Source organism: Cyprinodon tularosa, unplaced genomic scaffold (genome assembly GCF_016077235.1).
Source record: "Cyprinodon tularosa strain WSP-4 unplaced genomic scaffold, ASM1607723v1 ctg120, whole genome shotgun sequence".
NCBI lineage: Eukaryota > Metazoa > Chordata > Actinopteri > Cyprinodontiformes > Cyprinodontidae > Cyprinodon > Cyprinodon tularosa.
In genome coordinates, this window is record NW_024038004.1 from 1,827,815 (window position 1) to 1,851,484 (window position 23,670).

The 23,670-nt window shown below is 35.8% G+C and overlaps 1 protein-coding gene across 6 annotated transcripts in view; it reads left to right on the top strand.

Moving 5' to 3' along the window:
• Window positions 1-17,475, top strand: part of fut9a (fucosyltransferase 9a) — a 35,147-nt gene extending 17,672 nt beyond the window's left edge. For all 6 annotated transcript variants that reach the window (XM_038273050.1, XM_038273042.1, XM_038273060.1 and 3 more), the window contains 3 exons: window positions 3,188-3,432; window positions 13,864-14,043; window positions 14,186-17,475. In XM_038273050.1, coding sequence (XP_038128978.1) covers window positions 14,031-14,043; window positions 14,186-15,270 — 1,098 coding nt within the window. In that variant the 5' untranslated portion in view covers window positions 3,188-3,432; window positions 13,864-14,030 and the 3' untranslated portion in view covers window positions 15,271-17,475. The remainder of the gene's footprint in view (window positions 1-3,187; window positions 3,433-13,863; window positions 14,044-14,185) is intronic.
• The last annotated feature ends 6,195 nt before the right edge of the window (window positions 17,476-23,670 follow it).

Genomic DNA, 23,670 nt, shown 5'->3' on the forward strand with positions numbered 1-23,670 from the left:
CTGTATCCCGTCATGTTATATGTTCTATATGGACTCATCCGCAAGATTCATTATCAGACTCACCGCAAGATTCATTATCAGACTCATCCGCAAGATTCATTCCCCATGCATCACATGCTCCCTATCTGTGTCTCGTCGTGTCTCGTCATGCATCCCTACGCCATTTTGCTTGCATTTCCAATGCATCAATATGCACCATGTCTGCGTCTCGTCATGTCTGTATCCCGTCATGTTATATGTTCTATATGGACTCATCCGCAAGATTCATTATCAGACTCATCTGCAAGATTCATTATCATCGTCATCATAATGGGATGCACCATCGTCATCATCATCCGCAGGATTCATCATCATCGTCATCATCATCATGGGATCATCATCGTCATCATCATCATGGGATCATCATCGTCATCATCATCATGGGATCATCATCGTCATCATCATCATGGGATCATCATCGTCATCATCATCATGGGATCATCATCATCATCATCACCATCATGGGATCATCATCGTCATGGGTTCATCATCGTCATCATCATCATGGGATCATCATCGTCATCATCATCATGGGATCATCATCATCATCATGGGATCATCATCATCATCATGGGATCATCATCGTCATCATCATCATGGGATCATCATCGTCATCATCATCATGGGATCATCATCGTCATGGGTTCATCATCGTCATCATCATCATGGGATCATCATCGTCATCATCATCATGGGATCATCATCGTCATCATCATCATGGGATCATCATCATCATCACCATCATGGGATCATCATCATCATCATCATCATGGGATCATCATCATCATCATCTTCATCATCATCATCATGGGATCATCATCATCATCATCATGGGATCATCATCATCATGGGTTCATCATCATCATGGGTTCATCATCATCATCATCATCATCATCATCATGGGATCATCATCATCATCATCATCATGGGATCATCATCATCATCATCATCATGGGATCATCATCATCATCATCATCATGGGATCATCATCATCATCATCATCATCATGGGATCATCATCATCATCATCATCATCATGGGTTCATCATCATCATCATCATCATCATCATCATCATCATCATCATCATCATCATGGGTTCATCATCATCATCATCATCATGGGTAAATCATCATCGGTAAGTTCTCGGCGTCAACCGTGGTCGCCATCCTCATCAACAACCTGGCTCGGTAAGTTGTTTGCAAACCTTCTCAGCATTTCATTACGCATTCTTTATTCTGTCCCTAGCGTATGCCCTACGAGCATACGGACTCTCCGGCCTCGACCTCGGCTTTTTGGGGGAACATCCCTATTCACATTCATCTACTCATGCATGTTAAAGCATAATTCAGCATGAATGTTCCTGCCGAGGTCTGAGCGCCAAAGACTATACTTTCTTATCAATAAATTCTTCTAATTATCTTTTCTCTCTGTGTGAGTTTTTCAGATTGAAATGAAGCTCTAGCGAAAGTTCAATTGAAGAAACTCTGACTTACCTCACATCATCAGAAGCCGATCCGTCTCCGAAGCGAGCCAATCAGCTTTGAACTACTCCACCACGAAGCCCAATCAGCGTCCTGCTTCCACTTTATAAACTCCCTCAAATCTCACCACAGCCGCTATCCTGCAATCGCAATGTCGGATTTCGATCCAGACGACAATTCACCCACCTCCATCCCCTTCTCCGCCATCGCAGCTGAATCGTCCTCCATGACACGACTTCACCTCAACCTCATCAGAGAGTATTAATCCCAGTTGTCACCATCCCTCGTCTCATCGCATTGGTCCGGCAGAAGACCACCATGTTGAGCCCGGTTCTGCCAGAGGTTTCTTCCCAAAGGGGAGTTTTTCCTCTCCACTGTCGCTTCATGCTTGCTCATCATGGACACTTCACGGTACCTGCATCACCGAGCAGGACCTCTATATCCCGAGTCTGAGTGAAGCCCCGGCGTCAGCTCCCTCAGTCTTCTAGTCCCACAATTCTGCCCAGCAGATCACCTTGTCAACCAGCTCGGATTAAACCACCACCAGTTTCAGGCCCGGGGGGAACATCCCTATTCACATTCATCTACTCATGCATGTTAAAGCATAATTCAGCATGAATGTTCCTGCCGAGGTCTGAGCGCCAAAGACTATACTTTCTTATCAATAAATTCTTCTAATTATCTTTTCTCTCTGTGTGAGTTTTTCAGATTGAAATAAGGTAACTTACTTAAAAATACAACAACAAGAAAAAAAAAAAAGAACAACTGCAGTCTCTTATTTCAGGTGAATAGTATAAATATTCATCCTATTGGCAGATCATGTTATTCACCTGCTGAAATTAATGGTAAATATTCTTATTTTACCAAACTGTCCCTTAGCTTAGATCATTTTTGTGGTACAGGCATTTTAGTGGACATTATGAACTTTTATTAAATTAACAAATTACAGTCTATGTTTAGACAAGGTGCTTTTACTATATATGTTAAATTATTTAGGTCAATCCCAGGGCCATTATTGGAAGTTTTATATACATCTCATCTATAAAAAATATCTTTGTAAAGCTGTTTTAAAATTTTGTCTGTTGTTCACTGGGTTGAAAAACTTTTCTAGTAATGTATTTCCACTGCAATTATTATTAAACAATTTAATGACGCATTGATTAGATTGAGAAGCTTATTAGCTTTGTGACAAAGCACTTACAAAGAAAATCTAATTGTTCACCTTGGGATAAAAAAACAAAAAAAACAGCCACACACTTCAAACTCAGGAGCTAAAACTGATTTCTATTTTACAGGCTGTGGTTTTTGCAATCAGGGCATTTTGTTTGTGTCCTGGAGATCAAAGCCATTATTTGTGAAAATTATTTGGCACACCGGTGCAAAACTGCTTTTTAGATGTCTGGTTAAACTATGTGTAATGTCTTTTTTTTATTGCAGGTTAGGTGTTTTCAAGATGTTTTATTGATGTGAATATAAAGTATAATGCCTTAAAAATATATTTAATGTTTTCTTTTGATAACAGTTTTGTTTATGTAGATGAATAAATATGAGTAATATGCACATCAAACCCTTTCAAAGTGTACACAGTTATTCTTAGATTAAAAAATATGCCTTTCATTAATCACCTTGTCTCTGACATAATCTTATTTTGTGTTCTCTGTTTCAAGGTGATGGAAAAATATCCCCTGAAGGGTGGATCCCATCAGGTAGCTCCGCCCCTCTATTCCTGTAGTCGTGGATGCAGATGAAGATGAGGATGTTCCTAAATAGATTCAGAGAGAATGAGCATCGTCCTCCAAGCAGTCTCCAACAGACAAAAGTTTCCAAAAGCAGGAGAATAATCCTAATTTCATACGCCTCTCTGAAAGGCAGCATTCATCTTCCTCGTCTGCCGTCAATCGTGAGACAGGAGGTGAGACAGCAACACAATCGTCCTCTAAAGACCTGTGTGAAAAACAGCAATGGATCCTTTTTCAGTTGTCAGATGGACTGTTTAACAATTTATACAATTATCAGTTGCAAAGATGGGCTTCACAATACCTAGATGTAGGAACCAAAGTCAGTGAAAATAAACTGAACTGCAGGATTTCTTTGGAGATTAAGATTGAGTTTCACTGCGTTTAAACCAGTTGAACTGTGAAATTCGATGCTGGATAATTATATGGCGAGAAAAAAAGTTCAGATGAATAAAGGTGTCAAAATACGCACACAGTAAATTACTGAATGTGCAACCTGTGAATTCTAAGTACCGCTTAGCACCTATTGGAAAGGTAAGCGTGGTGTCTTTGGTTTCCCAGGTTGAATAAACCAGAACAAAAAGGTCATCTTCTCACTCCTCCTAACATAAATGTTGTGAAGTCATAACACATAATTTTACATTTTTTTATGGATAAAAATGTAATTCACTACTGTTTTGAGGGCTGTCCTCTTCAATTTATCTTTCCACTAAATATATAAAAATCACCTATCAGCAATACCTCTAGCTTGAATTATGCAAAATAAAATAATAAAAAAACAAAAAACAAACAAAAAAATAATAATAATAACAAACAAAAAAAAAGAATTATGCAAATTAAATTTAAGCACCCTTTCCATAATCTTATTATACATTCTCAAACCGGCTGCCACTTATATACTAATATAATTATCCATGGCATTCTGGGTGAAAAAAATAATAATTTGGAGACAGGTATTAAAGCTTCACTTCATTAACTTGATTTTTAAGTTTAGTTCTATGGTCTCTGATAAAATATTTTCTGTTTTTCTGTCCTATAATTTCTATCCTTTGCTATACGCAATATTGTCTCATGTTACAGATAAAGCTATAATACCATCTCCAAGCAGCTTGTTGTTTCTTTGACTACTGCACATATTATTCAGAAATGTAAGATCCATGGGATTGCAGCCAACCTTCCTGGAAGTAGCTTCAAGAAGAAATTTGACAAATCAAAGAGATGAATAATATGAATGATTACAAAAGAGCCCAAACAATCTTCTAGAGATGAAAGGTGAAATTCAAGCTCAAGGAATTTTTTGAGCATTGTTAAAAAACAATGTCTGACTTATTTGTTCGTTTTTATAGATTTTTAAAAATATTTTATTACTTCAGTTAGATTTTAATTATTTCTGTTACCATGTGTGTAGAAGAAAAAGGGTTTTTTATTCTTACCAATCTATTTCATTAGGAATAATTAGTCACTGTTGCTAAACCAGTTAAGCAATACAAATAGGGGAAGCATTATTTTACAATGAAAAACATGTTTTGGGACATATTCATCTGTGGAACACATACAAAGGTAACTAGAACATTTACTTAACAAAATTTATGGTTTTTATTTAATGGGTCAATGAAAGTTAACAGACAAAACCTTTGATGCCAAATACATGATATATTAAACTGTGTTGCCCTTTTGCTATTTATTGTTACACATGATAGTACTTGAGAATTTTCATAGGTCATGTATCAGACTTATGCCTGTCAGCCAGATATGGCCAAAGTTTAATTTATACAGCTGTGAAGAGCTCTTATAAAATTATATGATGCCAAACTGGGCCAATATAATACTGGGTTTGACACTGCTGCCCTTGTGAAGAGGTTTCTTGTGGGGTGCTATCTTGATTTACGAGTTTGATTGTACCAGAGAAAATGTACCTTTGCATGTATAAACTATGTAGCAAACAATCTGTACTCTTGAAGCCTATAAATACCCTCCAGGCTCCCAGTTTCAAAAAGCGTCCATTGGTTCTTTGGTTATTGCAATGCGTGCTACACATACAAGAAGATATTCCCTTGTGAATGAAAAATCTACTTCCACCCTGTCAAATGTGATGCTTTTTTCCACCATTCGTTTGGCATTCTATGGGAAAGGTGGCCCAGTGTAAATGATGGTAACATTGCTAATAAATATCCACAGACGACATGGATTTGCTGGTCCTGATTAACAGGGCAACTCAACAGCACAGCATTTGGGATTTTTAATAGCTGTGCGTGCTCAGGGGCCAAATATAATTCTACTGTGGGGCCAAATGTGCAGCATGTGCAATAAAGTGACCATTTAGTGTGACCTTAAAAGTCAGTAAGAAGGCTTTGAATATGAACTTAAGGCACCTTGGCCATGTCTTTTTCCCACAAATGCAGAAGGTGGGAAAAAATCATATCAATACGGAAAAAATGTAGTTTTTTCTTTATGTTATAATTACTGTACAGACATAATAAAAGACAATTGGGATACAACATTTGCATATCTCTAAGTTAAAAGTACAAAGTTGACTGTCAGTGAAAACAAAAGGAAAATCCTAGATCATTTATTGTTGGAACTATCACATAGAAGAAAGTTGGTAATCGAGAGATGAGTCATTCCAGACTGTCACTGATTGAGATCTGTAATGCTCACTGTTCTCTAAGGCATGATGGCTAATAGGCAGAGGACTAATTTCCCCACTGTTGAACTATAAAGAATATTTATTTTTCCTTATCCCCCACCAATGTGTCTAAGAGTATGTTTACCAAGGGCTTACTTGTATATCCCATTAAGAATTATAAGACTTATTGCCCATTTGGATATCAAACAAATAGACAATGGTTACAATAAACCTATTGTCTGGATTTTTATGTACATTGTCTAGAAAAATTAATACATTAAAAAAGTAAAATATTAAGACTAGCAATCCACTTTTTACTTCAGTAAGTGATGATTTTGTAATAGAAAACAATAGAGGGAGTTTTTACTAAAACACTATATCAAGATGATAGGCTAAATAAAAATAACTTTTCTTCCTGTGTTTTTGTCATCAGCTATACATAAGGCATGTAAAGCTCTTTAGGTCTTTTGGATCACATCTGAAAGCAGGTCACCATCTCACACAGTAACAACCAGAGAGATTAAAATCTCAGCAAATCCGACGTAGAAATTTTACAGATGAGGGATCTGAAACAAAGCTTCTGTTTTTATTTACAGTAGTAACTCTTATTAAAATTATTGATTGTATTCTATATTAGTCATGACAATGCTTTGCAATATTCTAGTTTATTATATTTGCCTATGCATAGAAGGCTTAAAGAGATTTTTGTTTAAAAAACTAACTGCAGCTAAATGACAACACTTGGATTAAAATAATCACTGGAGTTGTTTTAGATTAAAAATAATCCAAATATTCTATTGGTTTATATTAGCTCCTATTTTAATCATTTTTAAGTACTACTTATATTACTATGTATACCAGATTCCAAAACAGGAATGTATGAGCATGCGGTCTATATAAACCAAAGAGCTTATTACTGCTGCTGAAAGAGAGCATGATTTAGGTTTGTAAGAGGATTTGCTTGAATGAATATAGATATTGCAACTAAAGGCCTTTACAATGAGTTATACTAATCAGATCCTGATTTATATTGCCTTTTAATGAATTCTTTGTACTAAAATAAAAGATGATAGGATTAAAAAGAAGAGTTGTACATATGATGAGGCATAGAATACTATATAATAAGAATGTCAGCATTTAATGAAGTCTAGCCTTGGCGTCCTAGTCTCCTACTCTCCTGATACATTTAGGTTAATGTTGGTGTATTGAGCTCCTACAACCTGGCAAAGCTGAAGTCCTACCAGGTTCCCAAAGCCTTATAGGGGATCATTAAAAATGTAATGTTCTGTGAAGATATTGTGAGCACTCAGTATATTAACTGCAGTAAACAACTCAACTACACATTTATTTGCATGAAACAGATAAAATTTTGAGACCAAAGTGGGAGCAAGACAAAAGAGGTTCTTTGAATAAAAATGTGGAAAAATGTCCCACAGCTAATAGGAAAAAAGGGGTAAATGTCCTAGCAGTTAATGAGAATTATATTTTATAAACCTTCACTGTCATGGTTTTGGTTCTGTTATGCTTTACTTTGCTCCATGTTTTATTGGTTTAATTCATATTTTGTTGTATATTCTGGATATATGAGTTCTTTGGTTTTTATTTTTTTGCCCTCTTGTGTTGGTCTTCTTCTTCTTCTTCTATTGAGTTTTCTGGCAGTTTGCATCCTGTGTGCATTACCGCCATCAACTGGACGGAGATGTAATTCAGAAATATAATGTCTGTATATCTTTATATCTTCATGAAACTAAATTCTATCTATACTTACACACACGCACATACACACACTAAATTCTCCCAGCTAATTCTGTATCTTTTAAATATTTAATAAGTGCTTTAATTATCTTATCTGATTGATGCTTCCCTAATAAATCTGCCATCTTTACTGAACTCCCCATTACCCTTTCCAGTTCTTTCCTCTCTTTTGTATATTTGCTACAATAGATCAACACATGTTCTACTCCTTCGATTTCTCCGCAATAACAACAATTACCCGTTGGATGTTTCCCTATTATTTTTAGACCTGCATTTAAACTAGTATGCCCAATCCTTAACCTGTTTATCCATATTTCCTCTCTTCTACTCATTATACTGTTATATCCTATGCTAATATCTTTATGTATTTTATATAAATGTCTTCCTTTTTTTTCTAAATTCCATCTCTTCTGCCATACCTTATTTATTTTATCTTTAATAATTACTTTTATTTCTGTTCTACTTAGCGGGACATCATATTCAATTTCTCCTACTTTAACTGCTTCTTTAGCTAACTTATCTACTTTTTCATTACCTAAGATTCCTTTGTGTGCTGGAACCCATGTGAATTGAATACTTATATTTTGTTGCCTTATACCATACATTAAATAACTGACTTCATCTAAAAGATCTTGACGGCTTTCAGATTTTCCACTTTTAAAACTAGTCAGGCAAGACATTGAATCTGAACAGATAACTACATTTCTAGGCTTCACCTCCAGCACCCATTGCAATGCTAAAATAATTGCCAACATCTCTGCTGAAAAAATTGATAAATTATCTGTTGTTCTTCTCTTGATAGAAATATTTTCTTTTGGAATATATACTGCTACTCCTGTTTTACCATTTTCCTCTTTTGATGCATCTGTATATATTTGTGTCATATTTTCATACCTTACTTCTAAATGCTGCTGAATAATTTGATACAAACCTCCACAAGACTCTTCTATTTTTTTAGTTTCTAAATTTACTATTGGCATTTCGAAAAACCATGGAGCAATTTTAGATGTACTTACAGTTTTACAGTATGTTATATTACTTATCCCAGAATACTCTGCATAAATATTTCCTTCCCATCCAAAACTCCTTATATTATGGCCATATTCCCAACATTCTCTGAATATCTGTTTAGTAGGGTGATTTTCCTCATGCCCTTGTAAATTTAACCAGTAATTTATTGACAGTTTCATCCTCCTTAAGTCCAGTGGCATTTCTCCAGTAATCACTTGAAGAGCAGGAACTGGAGATGTTCGAAAAGCACCACTACATATCCTAAGCGCTTTGGCTTGGATTCTATCTAAATCTAACAACAAAGAATTTGCAGCTGATTTATAAACAATGCATCCATAGTCCAACACAGATCGAATTAAAACATCATATATTCTTTTCAAGGATGAGCTAGTTGTCCCCCAGTCATTCCCTGACAAACATTTCAATATATTAATACCTTTTTTACATTTATCAATAATCTTCTGCATATGTATCTTAAATGAAAGTTTTTCATCAAACCATACACCAAGGTACCTTATCATATTTACCTGTTTCAATTCATGCCCATATAATCTAAGATCTACTGTTGGATTATCCCTTTTCCTTGAAAAACATAATACTTGTGTCTTCTCAACAGACAAACGAAACCCCCATTCGTGTGACCATCTTTCTACCGTTTTAATTGCTGATTGCATTCTATTTTTTAAATAACTAAGATTTCCTCCTCTCACCCATAATGCCCCATCATCTGCATATAATGCTTTATTAATTCTAAAATCTATATTATCAAAAATATCATTAATCATTATATTAAAAAGCACTGGACTACATACACTACCTTGTGGAGTTCCATTTTGTATATCATAAATGTTTGAATAATTTACCCCAACTCTTACTTCTATTTTTCTATTCTTTAAAAAATCCTTAATCCAATTAAACATTTTTCCTTTGATTCCCATTTTATTCATCTTAATTAATAAACCCTCCTTCCAAAGCATATCATATGCTTTTTCAATATCAAAAAATGTAGCCAAGAGAATTTCTTTATTTACCTGAGCCTTTCTTATTTCATTTTCTAAACAAGCAATTGGATCTACTGTTGTCCGTCCACTTCTAAAACCACTCTGATAAGGGGATAAAAGATCTCTTTTTTCTATTTCATACATTAATCTCCTAGTTATCATTCTCTCCATCAATTTACATAAATTAGAAGTAAGAGCTATAGGCCTATAACTTTTAACCTCTCCTTTATCCTTACCTGGCTTTAATATTGGTACAATGATTGAATGCTTCCAGCTTAAGGGCAATTCACCTTGTTTCCATACTTTATTGTATAACTTTAAAATTATTCCTTTAGCATCATCTGATAAATGTTCAATCATCCTATAACATATGCCATCTTTACCTGGAGATGTATTTTTAACTCCTATCAATGCTCTATTCATTTCAAACAATGTAAATTCTTTATCTAAAATACTTCCATCAATCTCTTTTCTATTTAAAATTTCTCTATTATCTTCAATCATTTCCAATCTCCATGATAATTCTTCATTTGATAAATTTTTTGAACTATGCACCTTCACAAAGGACCTTGCAAACATCTCTGCTTTTTCCTTGTTTGTTATAGCTTCACACTGATCATCTTTAATTATAGGTAAAGAAAAATCCCTTCTAATTCCTCCCATCTTTCTAATCATTCCCCAGATCTCATTTATTTTAACGTCCATTCCAATTGTACTACAAAAACTTCTCCAATAATTCTTTTTTGATAGTTTAACTGTTCTCCTAACTTTAGATTGTGCTTTTTTGTATAATATTAAATTATCAAATTAATGATTTATTTTTAACTTTTTAAATGCTTTATTCCTAACTTTAATAGCTTCTTTACATTCATTGTTCCACCAAGGAACCATTTTCTTTTTCTTCAATCCAGTAGATTTGCAAATGGCCTTTTCTGCAGATTCGTATATTATATTTGTAATCATTGAATTTAATTCTTCAATATTATTGCTTAAATTTGGCATAATCTCCATAAACATGTCACTTGCTATCTTTTTGTACATTTCCCAATTAGCTTCCCTCATTCTACATTTAGGATACCAATTTTCTTCAACTGCTACTTTAAAATTATTCAATTTAAGCAGAATAGGATAATGATCACTTCCAAGGGAGTTATCATTCATTACTTCCCATTGACTTATTCCTGCTATCTGATCTGAGACTATAGTAAGATCAATTGCAGATTCTAATCCATGCCCTACATCAAATCTAGTACCTCTTCCATCATTTAGACAAGTTAAGTTATAATCATCCATAAATTCCTCAATTATGTTTCCATTTTCATCATTCCTTTTACTTCCCCATAAGGTATTATGAGCATTAAAATCTCCACATAAAATATTTTTAACATTTTCCTTCACATAAATACTATCCAGTATTTCTCTACTTATTTTTTTACATGGATTATAATAATTTATTATATTAAATTTTGATTTACTAATCCATACCTCAATCCCTATTACTTCTATTTCTTCATTTATATTTAAAACTTTATAATTAATTCCCTGCTGAACAAATATGGCAACACCTCCTCCTACATTTGGGTTTCTATCTTTACGTAGTTCAATATATCCACTAAGAATAAAATCAAGTGATGGTTTTAACCAGGTTTCTTGAATACATACTATATTTGGTCTAACATTCTGTCTTTCAATAAAATATTTTAATTCTTGGCCATTAGCAATTAAGCTTCTTGCATTCCACTGTAATATGGATAAGACCATCAATTGTCACCACTCCTGGACTGTTGACTTTCATTAATCCCTGTTAAAACTGCACTGATTGACTCAAAAGACAGGTCTTCCATCTCAAGGTATTTTTCTGCTGCTTTGATTATTATTTTAATTCGCTCTGTTCTACTATCTGTCTGAGCTGAACAATTTATTACTTCCACAATAAATGCAACAAATTTATTTTTATCCACAATCATTGTATTTCCTGAGGTATTCAGGCTCTGGGTTTGCTCTGTTTTTTGAGGTGGAGTGTGAGGCACAGAAATACTTTTAGCATTAACATTTGAGTTACTTACCTTTTTAACTGCATCTGCATAGGTAACTTTTTCTTTGACACGTATATTTTGTACCTGTACTGCTCTTTTATGAGCTTCACATCCTTTAAATGCAGCACTGTGTTCCCCACCACAGTTACAGCACCTTAACTTAGTTCCTTCAGAACATTTCCCATATTCATGCTCCCCTCCACACTTGGAACACCTGGCCTTAGCTCTGCAAGCAGCAGCAATATGTCCGAACCTCTGACATTTGTAACACCTGGTTGGTGGAGGAATGTATTGCCTAACTGTATAGCTGACAAACCCAATCATCATTTTTTCAGGTAATCTATCTTCTTCTAGTACTAACATAACTGATTTACTAGGACTTTTAACTCCTTCTCTTGTAGCAAACAGACGTTTCACTTTAATCACTCGAGCTCCTTTTATATTACCTTTAATCTCTTCCTCCGTCAAATCAGTTGATACTCCATATATTACTCCCATTACTTTTCCTCTTTCCTGCCATATTTGCGGCTTGATTGTTTTTCCCAACAACGTCTTGCTTCTCATTAGTCCCTGCACCTGATCTCTATCTCTGCATAATACCAATAGATTGCCATCTCTTAGCGTTTTGACTGTATTCACTTCACCTACTATTTTATATATTGCCTCACTTATCTTTAACGGATTCAATGCACATGGGTTCTGGAATCTAAGAATCACTTTCATTTCATTTCTTGTATTTTCCTCTCTTTTTTCTTCATCAGATTCAAAGCCTTTCCTTTTCTTATTTCCTCGACTCACTGTTTGCCAGTTTCCTGTTTTACCACTTCTATTACAATAATCACTACTCAAACTACAATTATCCGAGTCATCTAATTCTTCGCATTCTTCCATCTTACTTCCTTATTTAAAGTTATCTACAACTAACTCCAAATTACACCTCCGTCACTTTAACTTCAACAAAACAAATTTTTGCTCCCCCAGACCAGAGGACTGTCGCTGGGTGAAGCTAAAAACCACCGCGAGTAGAACGACTTGTGCGCCCTTGTGTTGGTCTTCTTTCCCTAGCTCCTTCATAGACTGCTCTCCACTCACACCTGCTCCTTATCAGCTCGTTAGCCTTGCCTTTGTTCAGTCAGACAATATATACTTTCCCTCTGCTGTCACTCTTTGCTGGTTTCTCATTACTGTTGCTGGTTGTTTCCCCCTGATGTCTCCATTGTTCTGGTTTGTTTTACATTTTAAGTTGGATTTTTGGGTTCCTGCCTTTGTTTACTGTTTTCACCACTTACAACTGTAAGAAATCACCTCAGCCTCTCTGCCTCTGCATTTGGGTCCTCAAACCACAACCAAATCCTGACATTCACAGTTCTTTTACTTTTAAATCAGATTATTGGCACTGTGGTAAGCCAAGGTGGTACACTCTAAAAAGAAAATGGCACCTCAAATTAACTGCTTTAATTGGAAAAAGTAATTCAATTAAGTCTAATGTATTTAATTTTTCTTATATTCTTAAATTAAGCTGTATCAACTTGAGTCAATTATTGTTACCAATTGATTCAATTAATTTAAGTTGGGGTAGCATTTTCCTGTTAGAGAGTAAGTGCAAGTTTTAACTACCAGGAAAATAGTTGAAAAGTATTGTAGGCAATTTGTTTTGTTATTTAGACATCCTTTATGTACAATAGGGGTTTGCTGGTGCAACTTTTTCCATTTCCAATATGATATGGATATTGCACCTTTGAGAATTGGCCAACAATGATACTGACCCGATACTACATCAGCCTGGATCGTACCAGCTTCTATTAGTTATTTATAGTGTAGAATTTTGTAAAAGGCTTTATCAAGCAATATTACTAAAACAAGGTCAACAACAAAAGGTATGAAAATTGTTCCATGTAAAATTTACCAATGAGTTACAGAAACCTTTAACAGAAGCAGAGTGCTTTGACAAACTTCACTGTATAATTATGATTCATACAGAAAATACCCAGTTTCAATATTTTAATGTAATTTAACCTTAGAAAAAGAGTTAGTATATTCAGCATAACATTAAGTGCGTCTAAATCTGACCATAACTGTACGTATCTATATTTGTTTTTACATACAATCCACATTTTGTTCTCTGATTGTTCATAACCAGTTAATTTGTATTGTCTTTTATTTCATGCTGACATGAAGGTGGACTCCTTGAGAAGACCGGCTAATGTGACATCAGCCAAACCTCATTAGTTCATCAAGAACCTGTATTTTCTCCTGGAGAGCAAAGGTCCATCTCCCTGACCAAAACGTCAGATTTGTTAAAAGAAAACACAAAATTCACAAAGGGCTTTGTGTGGAATCTCAGCATGCTGCCAACAGGTCTGTAAGGCACAGTTGGGGAAGAAGCTTCTTGGCCCAATGTTGATTTTATTTATTGTGCAATGAGAACCGAAAACTTTCTTATCTTGAATTAATATCCTTTTGATTGTGTTTTTTTTCTCTCTCTCTTGTGTCTTTCCAGGACAGAGCATGTCACCTGGAACTTCTCATAAAATCCTTCGACCTCTTTTGTTCTCTATTTTCATTCTCGGATGTTTTGTGACTGCATTTTTGATGTATTTCAAGCCATCCACTAGCTGGTTAAATGGTCCATTAGAGTCATCTGATTCCGCAAACCATATAAAGCATGTTTTTGCAAAGAGTGACAAAAATGTGACCACTGTTCTAGTTTGGCTTTGGCCCTTTGGACAAACCTATGAAATGAACATCTGCAGCTCTGACTTTAACATTGAGGGCTGCTTTATTACCGCTGACAAAAACTTCTACAATAAATCGGATGGGGTTGTCATCCATCATCGAGACATTGCTGGGGACCTGTCCAATCTGCCGACATCACAGAGGCCGCCCTTCCAGAAATGGATTTGGATGAACTTGGAGTCTCCATCCCATTCAGCCCAGCTGCCTGGGATTAACAACTTGTTCAACCTGACTCTCAATTATCGTCAAGATTCTGACATCCAAGTGCCTTATGGAACTATTGTAGCAGCAGAGACTGTGGAGGACTTTGTACCACCAAGCAAAGACAAACTGGTTTGCTGGATTGTGAGTAACTGGAATCCAGAACATGTGCGGGTAAAATATTACAATGAGTTGTACAAACACATCGAGGTTCATGCATATGGACATGCATTTGGGGAATACATCGCTGACAAAGATTACATTCCTACTATGTCTAGCTGTAAGTTCTATTTGTCCTTTGAGAACTCAATCCATAAGGACTACATCACTGAGAAACTCTACATCCCACTCTCTGTGGGCACAGTACCAGTGGTCCTTGGTACAACTAGGCAGAACTATGAGAACTTTGTTCAAGGAGACGCATTTATCCATGTGGATGACTTTAACTCACCGAAAGAGCTGGCGGATTACCTGCTTCTCCTGGACAAAAATGAGGAATTGTATCTTGGGTACTTTAAATGGAGACGGCAATTTAAAGTAAACAGAGCCAATTTCTGGGCAGAGCACACATGCCAGGCTTGTGATTACCTGAGACGGCATAAAGAATACAGGGCATTCAATAACCTTAACAAATGGTACTGGGGCTGATGGTGCTGAATGGACAATGCAGCACAGATCCACTCTATATAAAGTTGAACTCAGCACACTGAATAAATGGCTACTCATTGAGACAAACGTTACAGTGGACATTTTTGATGTAATATTCAAAGCATTGCAGAAAATCCATCTCATTTGTGATAGTGAAGAAGTCACCTATGCAGAGCACTGAAGTCAAATATAAAGAGTAGTTAAACACTGTCTTGCAGAATTTTTTAAAATTTGTTGCTGTCTTTAAACATATTTTTGTAAATTTACATTTGCACTGCAAATTCAAAAATATGCTTCTGAACATTTTGTAGGGAAATATTGATAATTTTAGAAGTAAGGCTTTGATTATAAAACCTGTTACCTAGAATTTTCCTGTGCAGTCTTAACAACTGGAATTTAATTTCAGAATTGTCCCAGTCCTGATATATATAATGAAGAAAAGAGTAAGGGAAATATCCCTCCCTTCTGTCATTTTCTAGTCTTTATTACTGTTCTTTATAAGAGTAATTCAGAGCAGGTGCATCACAATCCATATTTATGTGTGTGAATGTTTGTGTATAGATATAGATATATCTATAGATATAGATATTTTTTATTATGAATTGGGCATAGAAAGGCTGGATGGTTTGCCTCTTGTAATGAGATCTGTTATGCACCGTGATGCACCTGCTCTGTACTCAAAGAGCAGGTTGGTCAAAGCACTTCATATTGGTGATCTTTCTATTAAAAACAATATAAAGATAAAAATCAAGACATAACTGAGTGATCATATATCTGTATTCCTCACTTGTCGCAAAATATTACCTCAAATATTTATCCAGTTTTCAGGATAAATACAGATTTTGGATTAATGGCAAAACCGGGCAGATATATTTGCCATTCTATTTTTATTTTTTATTTTCTCTGAAGTAGCGCATATATGTAGAGCATCACCCAGAGTTGAACTGATAAGGTGTTTGAAGATGTTTGCAGCACTATTCAACAATTAAAATCATAGTAGTGGAATTGCATTACTTCATACATGAAAAGCTGTAAAATTGGGTTTTATCGACACTCATCTCAATATGAACATCATCATTTTGCACATAAGTTTTCTTTTTAAACAACATTCTGAGCAAAACCTTAACATTTTATGCAAGATAAACTGGCAGCTCTTTGGGGTCAAAGCCTGAAAAATATTTTCGGTCAGAACTGATACTTCTTCACTGTCATAAGGGCAAAGTGAAAAGCATGATGAGCTCACTTTTCTACTACAATCACGGCCCTTGAATCCATTTTGAAACATGTGCATAACTGTAATAAACTTAGGCTTCAGCTTAATCAATCCAGGCTGTTTTGTGAGATAATTGATCGTATGAAGTTCCAACTGCTTTAATGAAAGAAAAGTAGAGTGTGTTGTATATATTTTTAAAGATAAGATGTCTTTATAACAGTGGTTTGACGGTGAATATCATTCTGCTCTAACTTCAGGGGTAGATGTTTTGAGGAGCTGAGATACTTTAAATTTAAGTAAAAAGGGAGAAACAGTTGAAGTGAAAAAGATCAGAAACAGCGCTTGTAGTGCCAGGTGATGTGGGCATGTATTATTTTTACATTCAAACGTTTTTGTATCAGGTGGAAATCCTGCTGGTATGACCTTACTCAGAAAGGTGTGCCAAAATGCAGCACAGAAATAGCACTTTTTATTTATGTGAAGTTGTGTAACTCACTGTGGTTATGGGTTGTCTTAAATGGAGCTTTTTTTATTTCAAGATTAAGTTCTTGGTCTTCACTAAAGAACATTTTGTTTACAGTTTCATAATGTATAGTTCTTTCTCCTCTATGAAAATAGAGCTTTGTTGTTCAGAGTGGTTGACAATTTTGAAGAAAAGGAGTTTGTGTCGTGAATGTTGTCTGTCTCACTTTTTCTCTTCTTCTCAGACCAGGTATATGCTCTGTCTTTATAGCATTGGAAGCTACAGCAGGATTTATGTGGTTATTTTAAAGGCACAGAATTGGTGGGTCGAAAAACTGTATTGTACATTGAATGGGATTAAGTCTATGTGTGTGATTTCTCCTTAAAAAAAAATCGAATTATGCCTATTTTTAAGACATTCAGCTAGTTGGAACAAGGTATTTGCCAAACCATTGTATTTGCCAAATGTGTTCTAACTGTAGATGTCTAATAGTATAATGGAGAGAATAAACATATGGGTAAAATTTGAATTGCGTCGCCTGAGATTATTTTAGAACAAGCACATATTCGAGCATGTGCATCTGATGATCATGCCTTGTGTATGTACCTGAAACATCTTTCCTCCATTGCTGCTCTAGGTTGGAGGCCATGTAGCATTTATTCCCCTCTAATGACTTAGACAAATTTTATTGTAATTTTGTATGCACAGAGTGCACAAAAATACTAAATTTTGTTGCATACAGCTCACAACAATGTAATGAGATTGAAAGTGAAAAAACAACATTACAATATAAAATAAGTGTGCAGAATAACGAATGTTAGCAGTGCAAAATAATACTGGTGCAAACTGGCAGTAAAGTTCAGTTCTGTTTATATGGGATGCAGAGTCCAGTTCTAATTGCTACATTAAAATACAAGAAGATAAAAGCATAAAAAAAGCAAATAAAGATAACTTGATAATACGATCCTGATTGTCTTACACACACAAGCACATCTTTTGCCTCAAAGATTGAACTCTTTGTTCTGAATGCCAAGTTTGTATGGAGGACACCATGGACTGCTTTTTACTAGGTGCACGTTATACCTACATGGTACATCATGCAATTGGGATTTTGTTCAGCCACAGCAACTGGAAAACCAGGCAGGATAGAGGGAAAGATAAATGCTATGGTAAAAGCCTGTGGGTAAATTGTGGGTAAAAGCCTTCTGTAGAGAATTCTTAACTTTAGATGGGGGCAGTTCCCCAAGTGCACCTCAAAGATCCCAAACAAGTGGTTTCAGAATGTCCTGGAATGGCTAGGCCAGCAGAGTCCAGACTTGAATCAGTTTGATCCTCTCTGGAAAGATCTGAAAATGGCTGTGCATCTCTAAACCAACCTGTTGAAGCAAGGAATATACAGCAAAGGTGATTGGGCCAAGCTGCCAAAAAAAGCTTTAATTGATCCACCTTGAAGCTGTGATTGCTGCCAAAGGTAGAGCAAGTAAGTATCAAGCAAAGGCTGTAACACACTGTAAAAGTGGATTCTTAGTCTTCTATGTTTAAGAATTTAACAACAATCTCAAACAAGTGTTTTTACATTGAATTAATGATGTATTTGCTGAGATCAAATCCAGTGGCTGTGTCCTCCAAAGGCCAGATTAGTCAGCTGATTATGTCATAGCGCAGCACCTTGGCCTGTTTAGATAGTAAGGCTCCTCCTTATGGGGCTGACAAAGGCAGCCTTCTTCTGCCGGTTTGGAAGGACAGGCCAATGTATCCTCTGTGGCCTAGGATATCCTGTATTTGTTGGGAGTCCAAACAAGCCAGCTGCTCCATGCTCAAAGGTAAAAGTGAAATGGCGAGGAACAGTGGTGAATATTGTAGAGGCAGGATATAATACAACTATGTAAATAATTTCATCTTACATTAATGGTAATAGTCTAATTTAAATGGTTAATAAGTCAGATAAAATTGTTATTTTAAATGGCTTATTGAGTCGTATGTCACAGGTAATTTTTGTTCTTTTTAAAGTTTTTATCTATCCCTATACAAAAAGGTTTAGATAACATTTAAGCACAGAATCTAATATCTGATACGTGCATTGACAGTACTGTTGCTCATTCTCCTAAAAAATGAAATAAGCACACAGAACAGTAGTAAGTAGTTCAATTCTTTAGCCTAACTCTTCCAGCCTCGTTACTTTTATGGACCCAGTCCAGGTAGATCAGGTCCTTCGGAGGATGCAGCCGCTGAAATAGTACACAGCAGTTAAGTGTAAACTGTTTAGGGTAAATAGGTTCATGTAATTGGAATAATTCTCTATCATACTGTAAATAAATTATGTGATATGGATATTTTCTAGATGCTCTGTAATAAAAGTCTCTTTCTCATTATTCTAGCTTTTTGGAAATACAGTAACTTTAGTAATCCTTAATGACCTAAACGGCAAAATTTCAGAGAAACACATAAGGCTTATTGTTTGCTTTTTGTTTTTTTTTTATAGCGTCTTTGACCATTTTATGCTCGCTATATATGTCAAATTATCTATATTTATGTACATATACACTGCTCAAAAACAATAAAGGGAACACGAAAAAGCACCATATAACCTCAATTAAATCAAACTTCTGTGAAATCAAAACTGTCCACTTAGGAAGCGATACTGATTGACAACCAATTACACATGCTATTGTTACGGGTCCGCTCTAGAGGGGGGCAGACCTGCAGCAGAAGTACTCTCTCTGAATAAACAGGGGGAATGATGAGACGAGAAGCAGTGTGTTCTGGTTTGATGCAGCCTTGCTTTATAGTGTCTTTATTTACAAGCTTTCTTTTTGTTAACTACCTGAGTATCAACTGAACTAATATCCACTTTTACTATTTATTGGTCTTCTAATCAAACCTTTTTTTTTCCCATACAATCTTACATGTGCAAAACAAAGTTTCAATATAATTACCTTTTTACGGCTACAAGAAGTATTTAACCTTAAAATAATGTCTGGGATCCTATTCCTACTACTATCAGAGGAATGTTGGAGCGCCGCCATTACACAGCCTCGTGTCGTTCCCATAACAAAAGCACGATCTGCTGATAATGTTCATTTTTCTAAAACCATCCAAAATCTGACTATAAAGCACCAAAATATTGCTTTAATAATAGGCCTTCCCCTGGTCTTAAAGAACCAACAGTATCCCCCCAGTGTGTCAATAAGATCCTAAATGCGAGGGAGGGACATCTGTCTGGCACTGTCCTCTAGTTTAGGAGCCTAGTCTTTCTCCCGCACACAAACCATGGGAGCTGCATATGGGGATTGAGACTTGACTATCCACTTTTTGGCCAGAAGGTTTTGAATATACTCTTTATCTTCCCTGTAGAGTGGCTTGGGAATAGCGGAGTATGTTCATTATACTGAGATGTCCTCTTTTAATGTAATGTTAATCTGAAGACTGGGGATCCATCCTATGTAATCCTCATTATGGGAGAATGCATTTGACTCTTCATACAACATCTGTCTTACAACAGACTGCTTTTCATCACTTAAATGACTCACATCAATTTGGTGGGTTGCACAGCTGGGATGTGGACTCACTAAGTGTTTGTTCTGCTTCAATTTAATCAGTTGTTAGGGTCATTTGTTGTTGGAGTGGCTGTCTCTATTGTTTTGTTAATAGACTAGATACTCTCAAATATTGTCAAACGTCCTAAAGTTATATAAGTCGCTGTGTGATTACCTATATATGGTCGTTTGCCTTTATGATCTTTAACTAGTCCATCATAAATGTCAAGCAGCTGTAATTTAGTATTAGGGTCAGAGACTTCAAACAGAGCAACTGGGGAACTGAAGTTAGTTGAAAGTTGGTATCTCAGGTGAGTGACCTGTCCAGGATGTATAACAGCACCCTGCAATCCAGCTTTAACTAGTGCCTGTTCACATCTGGCTTTCTGAGTCTGGATAGTCCACAGCAGTCTCAGCCTGTTCAGCTTGGATCTGCATGGCGTCTCTAAACAGTTTGGAGATGACTTTTGATTTGGGAGTTGAATTTACCAGGAACATGCTACATTTTGTGGACTTATTGGTATGAGTCCAATGATTGCTTCCCAGTAGGACAAGGGCAATTTGGGCTTAAGCTTAGGTCTAAAGTGTATATTGAGTTTAGGTTAAGTAGGTATTCTATATACAAGAAACTGGAAAATGGTTATGCCAAAGAAATGAATGCAGTATGAATGGAAGGCGATGGAAAGTCCGCTCAAGGATAGCGTGACAAATGTGTGTACGTGTGTTTACTATCCTCCTTTGTCAAACACTTTTTAGGAGATTTTTTATTTGTAACCTATTCCTTGGACATCAGTTTCATCAAAACATTAAACTTTACTGAAACATTTAATCTCCTATTGGATAAATAAAGCATTCTTTTTTTTTTTTATCAAAGTAGATTTGACATGTAAATAAAACTTCTAATAAACAATTCATTTTTTCATGTAATCAAAATAAAGTCTAAGCCTCCAGGACTGATTTTGGCCTTTGATCAAGCATATATTTAAACATAATACAAATTTTTCTTTGTCTTTTTGTATATAGGCTCCACTGCTCCTATAAACCTTTTTGAGGGGGAAAAAGAACATACGGTTCCCTCTGCAGCTGCTGTTCTGTGGGACAGCAACCTTTTTGAGATGGCTGATCGTATGATAGATCATTCTTTTTTGCACAGTGGTTTTAGCTTGACTGGACTCAGTTTGCCTGTAGTGATTCTGTTGACTGGTGGAAGCTTTGATACTGCGGCATCGTCCTTGACCTTGGAGGACTGTCCTTATAATGACATTTGTGAAACAATAGGTTAGCCGAGTAACCTGGTGAGAAATTTCACATTGGTATGAATTACAAAATTTTTTGTCATGGCACATTAAGCTTAAGATCAGGTGTCATGTGTGTTGATTCCCTAAGCTTTTGAGTCGTTTTTTTCTTCCCAAATTAGTGAGTTCTTTTTTAATATGGATTTCCTGGTGACAACTACTTACCGGTATGTGATTGTTAAATTCTTTCATCTTTTTTGTAAATGTGTTGCGGCTGTTCCAGGAGCTCCTTTGAAATGCAGTCATTATTTGATAAATTATCTTGTTTGCATTTGTATTAGAAGTTGTGCTTTTATGTTAAATCTGTGCTTATGCTCTAGTTCCTATTAAATAATGCACTTGTTTACTTTTATAGCATCAACTCTATTTGCAAGTGCTTCACCGTGTTAAGCAGCCAATTAAACAAAGTAGGGTCTAAAAGAAACAGGAGTCTGGAAAACTATTTCAGATATAGCCACATGTCTAGTGAGGTGCTTTACTCAGAGGTAAAAAAAAATGAATTAGAACCATTAAGAACACAACAATGAAAGATTTAACAAAAAGTTAAAACCCTCACTTTAAATGTTATATCAATTATTTTTTGTAGACTGTTATACAAAGCATTGCCTGGCCACAACCTAACAGTGATAACGATGAGGTGGATTCTGTACCATTGAAGAAAATCACCCTCATCACTGTTTTTTTGTTGTTGTTGAAAATTCATTGAGGAAGGTAATTGATACTCTATTTCCTTATTGTAAATATCTATCTCAGTTCAACTGTTTCCCCATATAGTCTCTGTTGCTAAAATATATTTCTTTATGTACCAAGTTGATATGCATTTAGTTTTCATTTTATGGGTGTATTTAACAGGCCTTTACTAAATAATTGAGTCATGTTTCTTTTCCTCCTTACCATTTGGCATTTTACAACAGCACATAGAAAAGTTAAGCTTGACAAACCCAACCCTAAACTTGGTAAATTAAAAATGCATATTTTTAATAATTTGCAGTTTCAAAGTAAAATCTTTCATTCTACCTTAGAAGGGTAGTAGAGACATAGCCACAACCCATTTCAAATCCAGGGCTATATTTTGAAATTTAACACACTGTAATGTGTAATAGAGACTGACATTTTTTCGGGAATCCCACGGGTCACGGGATTCCCGTGGGATGGGAGTCAGTATTAGTAATGATCACGTGATTGGGACGGTACAGGATTAAACATTAACGGGAGCAGATGGGAGCGGGAGCAAACCAATAGTAAAAAAAAAAAAAAACTAGGATCGATGCCATTAAAATAAAATAGAAAGAAAAAAAAATCCAGTACTGGCACCGCCATTTTGTAGTTTTTTTCCTTGAAGCCTACACTATAATGCGAGTCAAAAAAACTACACAACCCAAAAACCAACAGTGCTTCCGCTCTGAGTTTTTCACCCGCGCTCAAAAGAAATTCAGATTCAATGTATTGGCAGAAATCTTTTTGAAGACAACAAGAATGGGAGTGGTGCAGGAGCGGGAGTCATTCTGAATGGGAGTGGGATGGGAATGGGAGTAATTTCACCAGGAGTGGGACGGGACAGGATTTAGATTTCTACTCTGGCCCGGGATCGGGATGGGACACAATTTTTTTCTGTAGTGGGACGGGACAGGAGTGAAAATCCACTCCCGTGTCAGTCTCTAATGTGTATATATCATGAAGCCAGCTTGAATGATGTGAAGCCTTTGTTTCTAATAGCATACCTAGGATGGGGTTGGGAGGTTTTGGGGCTTTTTTAGTTTAAGTTTGGATGTCCAGACATTCAAGAAATATTGAATGGTTTATCCTGTTAGTTCAGGTTTAATCGACTCTGATGTTCAAGTATAAAACTGTTTCTGTTATTTGTTCCTGTTATTTTCCCTTTTTCTTTTTCAG